The sequence below is a fragment of the Pteropus medius genome, unplaced genomic scaffold (genome assembly GCF_902729225.1).
Source record: "Pteropus medius unplaced genomic scaffold, Ma_sr-lr_union100, whole genome shotgun sequence".
Lineage (NCBI taxonomy): Eukaryota > Metazoa > Chordata > Mammalia > Chiroptera > Pteropodidae > Pteropus > Pteropus medius.
The window spans coordinates 5426222-5436622 of record NW_024340695.1 but is presented as its reverse complement, the minus strand read 5'-3'; the positions used below and the strand labels follow the sequence as shown (position 1 = coordinate 5436622).

At 47.4% G+C, this 10401-nt stretch overlaps 1 protein-coding gene across 1 annotated transcript; it reads left to right on the top strand.

Moving 5' to 3' along the window:
• Positions 1-3099: 3099 nt before the first annotated feature.
• On the top strand, positions 3100-6311 carry LOC120603412 (cystatin-9-like). Its single transcript, XM_039863752.1, has 4 exons — positions 3100-3149; positions 3273-3454; positions 5008-5121; positions 6020-6311. Exons 2-4 carry the CDS (start codon positions 3341-3343, stop codon positions 6107-6109), a joined length of 318 nt encoding a protein of 105 aa, XP_039719686.1. The 5' UTR covers positions 3100-3149; positions 3273-3340; the 3' UTR covers positions 6110-6311.
• Positions 6312-10401: the final 4090 nt, after the last annotated feature.

Here is a 10401-nt window from a genome sequence, read left to right as displayed (position 1 = left end):
CCAGTTCCTAAAAAATTAAAAACAGAATTCTTCCATGATCCAGCAATTCTACCTCTGCGTATATACCCAAAGGACCAGAGAGAAGAAACTCAAAGAAATATTTTTATACCTATTTTCATAACAGTATTATTCACAACAGCCAAAAAGAGGAAGCAACCCAAGTGTCCATCCACTGATGAGTAGATAAACAAAACTGGTTTGTACATATGGTGGAATATGTATTTCCTTCCTTAAAAAGGAGGGAAATTCTGACACATACTACAACATGGATAAACTTTGAAGACATTATGCTAACCTAAAATAAGCTAGTCACAAAAGGGCAAATGCCATATGATTCCACTTATATAAGATATCCAGAGTAATCAAACTCGGAGAGAGAAAGTAGAATGATGGTTGCTAGGAGATGGATGAAGAAGAAAGTGAAGTTATTGTTTCAAGGTTACAGATAGGGAAGACAAAAAAGTTCTGGGGATAGACGTTGGTGATGGTTACACAGCAAGGTGAATGTGCTTAATGCCACTGAACTGTACACCTAAAAATGGTTACAATAATAAATTTTATGTTATGTATATCTTACCACAGTAAAAAAAAAAAGAAAAAAAGAAAAAACTCCTCCAAATTTAGCTGAATTTCTTTCACTTCAAAATGTTTCTTGTATCTGTCACATTCTTAGTGGTAGTTGCAGATACTAAAGTCTTGGCTTATGCCAGAAAAGATTTCCTAAATGGGTAAAGTCAATATCCATCACTGACATTCGGATGGGCAGAGCAGGGTTTGAGACATGAATTTCCAAAGACTTTTCTCACCTTCTTCCATAGCAGGCCCTGCTCTCTTGCTGCAGGTCTTGCTGGGCTGGGATCCTAAGGGAATACACTGAGGGACACTAGGGCTGCCCTTTTCCAGTAATGGCTCCTTTCAGTTCTCAAAGGTAACCACATTTTAGGGACAAAGGGCGCAGGCAGGAAACTCCTTATGGACGAGAGTGTGTGTGTGTGTGTGTGTGTGTGTGTGTGTGTGTGTGAGCACGAGCCACACACTTAGCATATGTTTAAGTGCACAATATGGTATCGTTAATAGTAGGCCCCATGTTGTACGGTAGATCTCCAGAAATTATTCATCGTGCATAACTTTATGCCCTTTGAACAACAGCTTCCCATTTCTGCCTCCCCAGCCCTGGTAACCACCATTCTACTTTCTCTGTGAGTTTGACTCTTTTGGATTCCTCATAAAAATAGAATCATGCAGTATTTGTCCTATGTCTGGCTTATGTCACTTATCATAATGTCCTCCAGTTCCAGTCACACTGGAACAATTTTCTTTCTTTTAAAAGCCTAATAATTTTGCATAAGATACAACCTGTTTGGATAGAGTTTTGTTAACATCTCGCTGCTTTTCACGTATGATCATATCAAGTTGCTTATTCATTGCAAATAACACATTTCAACCTGACGTCATCCTGTCAGGATAGAGTTGTGTGATGGAAGATGATGCAACTGTGAACCTAGAACCTTGTCTGAAAAGAAAACCACAAAGTCACATGGAGGGTAGACAGCAATGCTCGCCTGGCCAGGAACAGGGAGACCAGGGCTCAGGGAAGAGCATTATCTGACAGCATGCAGCAGACTCTCCTGAATGTGGGCAACCTGAGGAGAGGGAGGCCTGGGTCAGGTTTGAGAGCTCCCGCTCCTAGGAAGAACACCAGCTCTGAAGACCTCGGTGAAGACAGACCGTCAGAGTCAAAGCGGCAGCTTTCTCTCATTCCATAAGCACCATCTGGCTACTGTTGCCTAGGATCTAGAAACCCTTTTCCTTTATCACCGGGCATGGAGTTCTCACCCCTTCTCTGATCCAGTGTGGCCCCAGAAACCCTTCCCAAGTGCCCACCCCCATGCCCTTACAATTGAGTGGTTTCTCCATATGATTGGCTGCCTCCAAGTCTAGGGACTCGCTCTCACTGCGCTTCTCAAAGCGTAGTCCAGAGACCAAAAACATCATCACCCTCTGGTTTCTGGTTAAGAAGCCGACTTTTTAGGCCTTCTCAGAACTGCTGAGATCTTCAGGAGATTATGATTCCCTCCAGAGCTCAGAAGTAGCTGCACACAGATACCGGAGGCCTATTTCAAGTCACAGAGCTGAAGTTTGTTTGTGAAGAATGTGTTATTTAGTTGTTCCATAGCTGAATTTCCTGTTCCAGCTGGAGGGTGTAAAGGTCCCTTCTCTACAGACTGCACACAGGAAATTGTGCCCATGGAACTGTGATGACTGTGGCCACAAGAGGGCACCAATAATCAATAATGGACATGGCTCCCCATCCCTGGAGCTCATTTTAGTTCATTCTCCCTCTGTTTCTCTTTTACTCCACTCCCCCTCCTCTAGAGGTAAATTCCTACAAAGGCTATTATAGGCACAGTGTGTGTTGATGGCCATTTCTCCTGTAAACACCTTTGTCGGGAGAGCATTTACTCACCCAGCCAGGCCCCACACTTAGCACATGGCAGCACATCCATGAGCTGAGAAGCTGTGCAAAGAGAGATGCAGTGAGCCCAGCTTGATGCTCCAACTTCCCTAGTCTGGCAACGTCCCCAGGAGCCAGTGAGCTTTGCCTGTCCCAGAACGCAGAGGGTCTGAGGAGCCAAGTAGAACAAGGAAACACCAATACCTGTCAAACCTCAGGCCCCTCTGACCCTTTCTAAATAATACACCTCATCTCTGTGCAGGTTCCCTTCTATCACCCACAAAGCTGGCTCTCAGCAACCCAACTTTTTCGGCTCTGCCCCTCCTTCTTGTTGGCGCTCACCTTACTGCTGTGTTTGGGGATCACCTTCTAGTTCTACCTCTTGCAGCTGTGTCCTCATTTCAGCATCTGATTATGAGGCATCTAAGTAAAGTCTTCTCTCCTCACTGAGGAGAGAAGGTGCTGAGGGAGGCCTGTGGCTGAGATTCTGCTACAGAAGACCCCTCCTCACATTGCTACCCCTTCCCAACCCACCCAGCCTAGGCTTCGTTCCTCTCTCCTGGACAGGAGACAATTTTAACGGCTTAGGAGGAAAGAGGCAGGGTCACACGGGGGAAGGAACAGGGTGTAATAGCAGAGAGGAGGCCCAGAGGAAGGACTGGTCCTGGAGCAGATAAGTTGGACCAGTGCCCAGGTAAGCTCTGGCGGGATCCTGAGTGAGGTAGACTGAAAGCCATGGGTGCCCGCTTGCCTGTAGTCCTGCTGTGCGGGCAGTGGAGGTGGGCTCTGCCTTGGGCTATGCCCCTGCTTCTCATAGGTTCCCAGCTCCTAGCGACTCATGGCTGGAATTCCCAAGAGGAAAGGGAGAATGATGATCAAAAAGTCATGGAAAGTTATTTCCCTGCTACGGTGGAGTATGCTTTACACATATTCAACTTGAAGAGCAAGGACAGCAATGCCTACAAGCTGGTGCGTGTTCGGAGTTCCAGGCGGGAGCAGGTAGGTAATCACATCTTCCCGTCCCACTGCTCTGCACATGTAAGGAGTGAGGGTCAAGTATGGGGGGTCTTATCAAAAGATTTTGTTCACTACTTGAAGTCCATAAAATACAGGGAAACTATTACCTGTTCATTTAATCTCAGTTTTTATAAAGGAACTTCTTGGAAATTTAAAAACTTCAGTTGATGTCTACTCGCAGGTAAGGTGTATTTTCAATCTTCCTCATTTTTAGGACTTTTTAAATGAAGAAAGACTTCAAAATTTAGATGACGGTGGGATAAAAATATCCAGTACAACAGAGCCCCACATAGAAGATGTTTGAAAAGATAGGTTGAAAAAAATATTTCAAGGAAGAAAAAAAAGAAATATTTTTTAAAGAGAAAGAGAGAGAGAGAAAGAAGGAGAGAGGGAGAGCAAAGCGAGGATCAGGAGCAGTGAAGTCCTTCTCTGAGGTCAGGGCCTCTGCTCTGACTCCCATGAGCTCCTGTGATCTCCACCTACATGGATTGATATTATTTTCTCTTTTCCTCAGACAATGTTTCTTAATCTTAAAATGTTCTCCTTGCCTTGGAATGTCTACAGAATGCAACGAGAAATACCATTTTCATCTGAGTTGCAGACATAAACAGTGAAAACACTCTCCCAAAGGAGCACTTCTAGCTTTTGATTGTGACTCTGTGTGTGTGTGTGTGTGTGTGTGTGGTGTGTGTGTGTGTGTGCTGCTTTGCTGGTGGTGGTGGTGGTATTAGGGGCATTACTCTCTCTCCATCTGGACCTCTGCACTGAAAGTTTGCATAAAGGACAGAGGATCTCCACCCTGCACTGAGCTTAAACCTCTGTGGACACTAGTGCACAATGTCCCCACTGGTTCACTCACCCCAGTGCGGCTCTCTCAGGCTGGACCTTCAGTTGGGTTTTCTATATCTGAAGTCACAGACTGAGTTTGAACGTTGGGAATGATGAATGTGATGCTGTGGGAGGATATAGAATAGAATGATTAAAATGGAGTAGAGGAGGGTACCGAACATTTCAGAGCACACTGTCTGAATTGTGTACATGTGTGTAAGGGGTGTGTGTTTCATTAGCATTTTATGGCATTTTTCTGATGTTGGGCAGGTGAAGGCTGTCAGAATGGGGCTGTAGATGAGTCTCCCACTCTGGAGCTGAGATTATCAAAACTCTTGCAGGGCCAACACTCTCCCAGGCACTTGTCACCTGTCCCTGGGAATGCCGTAGAAGCTAAAAGCATGCTGAAAGGGAAGGTGGGGTCTCACTGTGGCATTTGGAAATCAGAGACTGCAGTGTGCAATATTAACAATTAATATTGTGTGATCAGCCTGCGTCTACACCGGGGCCTCCACCAGGCCCACATGCCTCTTTGCCCAGAATGTCCCAAACCTGGCTTTACCTCCACTGAGCTAATGTAGGCCCAGAGGTAAACCCGCAAAGAGAATAGTGTTTGGACCGGTCCCTACATTCCATATGTCTACACTAGCAACTATTTAATGGGACCATGAGAGATGTTTCCACTTTAACATCTATACATATCACAGGTAAAGACCATGATGGCATTCTCCATGGAGCTGGAGCTTCGCAGAACCAGGTGTGGGAAATTTGATGAAGACATTGACAACTGCTCCTTTCAAGAAAGCCCAGAGCTGAACAATGTAAGACACACATAAGCCTCCTTCAGGTTCCACAGCTGCGGTCCTGCATAGGAGTGCAGTGGGGGATGGGGCAGAGGACATACCAGTCCTTGGGACACAGAAGCGTGAGAGAGCTGCTGTTCCTACTACAGCCACTGCTTGTGCTACACAATGGAACCCAGTCTGCAGGCAAGCCCCGGGGGCCACTTGTAGGCCCCTGGCCAATCTGAGATCCTGACTCTGTCCACTCACCCTGTTGAGCTGTCTACATTTTGGCCCAAACTGGTGAGAAATTGCTCCTGCCCCTAGGGTCCAGGTCTGCAAGTTCCAACCACAGGATGTCCTCTCCCTGCTCTTTAGCCACTACCTCTCTTTCCTGCTTTCAGGAGAAGGAACATGTCGGGAGTGGCCAACATCACTTTTGCCTAAGTGGCCAGTTTTCAGGCTCCCCTGGCACTGACCAAGGAGGTTGGGCTAAGGGTGACCCACTGCCCTCTATCCCAGGCTCTGCCCTGGGCCCTGTTGAGCTGCAGTTTCTGCTCCAGCAGAAAAGGGGTTGTGAACCCCTGCTCTGGGATAGACCCACCAAAGGTCAGGGCCCCTCTGAGATGTTTCCCTCTAGGAAGGAGCACCCACAGCTGAACTAGGGACATGAGTCACACTGGGACAGCCTGGGGTTCCCCTAGGGACCACAGGCCTGAGAAGGGCAGAGGGACACAGGAGCCCCTGGGCTCAGGAGAGATCCAGATCAGAAACATCTAGGACTCAGGCTGTTGCTGCTCCTGAAAGCCAGAGCTTGCATGCCCCAGCTGCTCACTCCAGGAATGCAAGGTTGGGATGGATGCTGTCTTTAGAGTTGGAGCCACAAGCTTCCCAAGTCTTCTCCACCCACACTCCATTCCTGTGCTTGTTCCCTTAGACCTTCATCTGCTTCTTTGTCATCCGCACCGAGCCCTGGAGAACAGTGTTTCAGCTCCTGAACGAGACCTGCCTGGAGGGGTTCCACTGAGTAAGATCGCACCCCAGCCTGGTCTCTCTACCCACTTTGGCACCAACAACTCCCTGTATGTGGCCCTTCAGTGGCTAAGCAGCTCCAGGCTCTGTTCTCTTCTTTGCAAATATCTAGGGTCTCATATACGGACCTTGTGGAAATTTCTCATTGTCCATTTTCTTCATGTAAAATAGATCATTAAACATCAGCATTTCAAGAAGCTCTGTGTAGTGTGGTTCCATAGTGAGGGGGTTGGGCAGTTGACTGCCCAGCAGGGCAGTCTGGTGCCCCAGGGGAACGGGTCTTCTCTCCCTCTTGTACCTCCTGAGCTGGCCCCAGGTGGCACAAGTAAGATGCCTCTGAGCTGCTGTCTCAGGGCTCATGAGGGGTAACCTATGTCCCCAGAGGTGCAATGACCATATTGAGTAGGGATCCCAAAGTACAGGATGGATACAGACAGGGCCTTGGGTCCCTCAGGACACATGTGGCCTCTGTTCTGGGGGACTTGCTTACACATATTCCCTGGTTCATGATAGCTGGGAGAATGTAGGAAAAGATTCTAACTTCCACCCAAAAAAAGCAGTTAGGCCGGCAGCAGCAGTAGCAGCAGCAGCATTTCCTGGAGTCTTTTAGAAATGTACAGTCTTGGGCCTATACCTTTGGACATGGCGACTGTATTTTCACAAATTCCCAGGGGTCTCATGTACAATTAAAGATTGAGAGGCGCTGCTGTACCAGATGCTATTGAGACTCTGCCCGAATCGCCAAACAGGATTTGGCAAACTTTTCTGTAAACAGGCAAAGAGTGACTCCTTAACTTTCGTGGGCCATGCTATCTCCTTCTCAATGCCCTAATGTATCTGCCTTGTATCTGAAAAGCACCCTAGGCAATGTAAACACAAACAGGGGTGGTCTTCTTCCAATAAGACTTCATTTATATAGGTAGGGAATGGAGTTGGTCCTTGGGGTGTAAGAGCCCCCTGCCCTGACACTTACTAGGTTCCTCACCTTGCAGCTGGAGGATCCAGTATCAGCACATACCTAGCTTCACTGCAAGATCCACTTCTACCCCTAGTTCTGCTCAGGGCCTCTCTGTACAGCTGGAGCTCCATTAACAGCAGGAACCACCCTCAGTAAGAGAGTAAGGAAGATAGCACTTCCTCCATGGAGAAGGTGGCAGGGGGAAGGGCTTAGCATGTCAGCCCAGATACATAACATAGAGGCGAGTGGTTCTCATGTTGCCACATGGTTCTCACACTTCCCAAGAGGACAAAACCTACAGCTACAGTGGTGACCTGCCATAACAGCCAAGTTGCATTCTCTTCTCTGCCTCCCTTTCCCACCATGCTGTCTGCAATTATCTCCCAAATAGACCACCTGCCCAAGCAGTCTGTTGCAGGGTCTGCCTGGAAGAATCAGAGCAGACATGTGGTCTTAGATATCTACTTGAACAATCTTTCATAGAGACCTGGATGGGCTTCCCAGGAACATGATAACAGGCAAAGCCAAGGGGAAAGCTGGGCCATGGGAGCATCACTGCTGACGGAGCATCACTCGACATGGACACAGTTGTGCTTTTGTCCCACAGCCCTGCTTGCCTGCTCCTAGACTTTTGATTTTACTGGAAGAACTTCCCACCACCCTCTTGGCTGCTGCCACCCTGGTCTTTACTGAGACATGGCTCATTCAGCAGAAGAAAGCTTAGAGATTCTCTTTACTCACCATGATCTCAATGCACGTTTCCAAGGAGTCTAACCACTCATTTCATTCAGGTGCCATTTGGAGGCAGTTCTTGGAGAGGATCTCCTGTGGAGTCAGCCCCATAGGGGGAAACTTGGCCCTGAATCCTTCGTGAGCTCTCCACACCACCTGGGACTGGGGAAGGGAGCCCATAAAGACAGGCATCTGGAATGCCTCCCAGCAGGAACTCATTGATTCCTGCCTCACTCAGGTCACACTTGTGGGGGGTGTAGGTGGTTCCCCTCCCCTACTCCCACCAGGGAATCTACAGGAAGTGAGGATTTCCCTTGGTGCCCACAGTCTTCTCTGTGGGTGAAGGTGAGAACACATTTCAGGTGCTTGGGCTTATGGGTGACAGGGATAGGATTAAAGGATCAGTTTTTTGGGGAAGACCTCTCCTCCCTGCCCTGACCATCTCTACCTTGGTACCTATTATACTTCTAGATCTGTGTGTTGGGACCCAGGGCTGGACAAGGGAGTGAGCCTGGGGAGGAGTAAGGAGATGTTGTCCAGAGCTGTCTGCCTTGGTGAGTAGATCTGGCAGGAAGAACCAAGATGACTGGGGCCTTAGGGGCTATGGTCAATGGATGAGGATGGCCATGATGGAAGCCCTCTCCAGGCTCACAACCCCTCATGTGTGTGCACAACCTCTCCTCCTTTTAGAACATAGAGACCCAGGGAAAGGCCTCAGGACTGAAAATATACATCTGTAAGCAGAGAGCAGGGAAAGACAGAAGAAAGAGGCTGGCTACTCCAGTCTGGTCATTAGTAGAGTTTATTAAGGGAAACCTACATACGAGGCTTGTGTTGGGCAGCTGAAAGATGAAATGGATCAATGTGCCCTTTAGTTGGCACCAGAGGATTATGTAGAACAAGGTAGAATAGTCACATGTACTGTTAAGTGACCCGTCCCAGGTACCAATAAGTGCATTACATGCTTGACTGGGTCAGTACAATCACCTGTTCCAGAAAATGGCATGTAGAGGATGCAGGGGAGGGATGCTGGTTTATGTCAAGACAAGCATCAATTACAATCAGACAGTCTCTGAGGATATGGGAAGCGATCTCTGTTTGGGCTCAGGTCTAGCTCCATAGGTCAGAGAGAAGTTACATATGTCTTGTAGCCATCTTTCCTCCACATTTCCCAGAGCTGCAGGACAAAGGAAGAGAATACAGGTGGGATTCTGAGCCCATGGAAAATGAAGACAGGATCCAGGTTTCAGAGTGGCTGCCTGCAGCACAGGCCTCACTTTCTGGCTGACCATCTCTGCCCTGGGCAGTGGGTGACCTATGCTATTTCCTGGAGTAAGGCTACTGAGATCTTTGGCTCCCTTACAGCAGCTGGCCAACCATGATAAATTCACCTGTGTTCTCCAGGGAGCCACCGGGAACTGCACAGGTACCCTGGCCTTGGAAACCAGAGGGCCAGCTCAACTCTGCCATGTGTCCAGCCTCTCGCCTTCGCCCCTCCCCAAGCCTTCTGATACCAATCACCCTTAACGTTGCTACTTTCCTCTTCACACACTATAATTAATATCTACACCCACCAATTTCTGCCATCCCCATGCACACACTTGGCCTGCCCTTTTGAGTTCACCAAACACTCAATCTGGACTTCAGGCAGGAGCACTAACCAGCCCACAGGACTGGGACCTGTTAGGCAGCCCACAGTCCTATCTCAGGACATGTTGCCCCTGCGAGCACTCGATTCCATGGAAGGCTAAGTTCTAGCAGAGGACAGGGGTCACTTCCAAAGTCTCCTGGAGCTTTGCTCTTCTTTTTCACCATTTATTTCTTTTGTTTTCTGTGTATCTTCTCATCTTTCCCCTTTCTATATTTCCTCTTCAATCTTATCCATTTCGCTTTGTCTCTCCAACTTTTTCTTTTCCTCATTTTCCTTTTTCTTTTCTCAGTTCTCATGTTGAATTCTTCCTTAATAGACTTTAATGGGCATTAAAAACATATTGTAAAATATTTATTTTACTATCTTCATATATTTCTTTTTATATATGCAGTATAGTGATCTGTCCACAAAGTCTTTGATACTCTTCCTTTCAAGAGGTGAAGCCTAGTTTATTTTACCATTTGTGCAGTCTGGGTTCAATGACTTGCTTCTAACTAATGAGAAAAGTGTAAATAACAGTATACAACTCCAGAGACTGGTTCACAAAAGGCCCTGTGGCTTCCTGCTTCCCTCTGGCCCCTGCTCTCTCTTGGAGAACTTGCTTTGGTTAGCTAGCTGCTGTGTGGAGCAGACCTTTGGGAAACCCACATGTGTTTCAAAACAACTGGTGAGGAACTGAGGCTTCCAGCTAATAGTCATGAGTGTGAACATCTTAGAGGGTGGAACTTCCAGCCCAGTCCAGCCATTGGGTCACTGTAGCTCCAGCTGACATCTTGACCACAGCTTCATAAGAGACCCTGGGCAGGATGTACCCAGCAAAGGCACACCTGAATTTCCAACCCACAGACAAAAGATAACTTTAAGGAAGAAATAGAATATATGTATTCTATTTCTAAATTATTCTAAATTATTCTAAATTATATAATCTAGATACATTAATAGATAT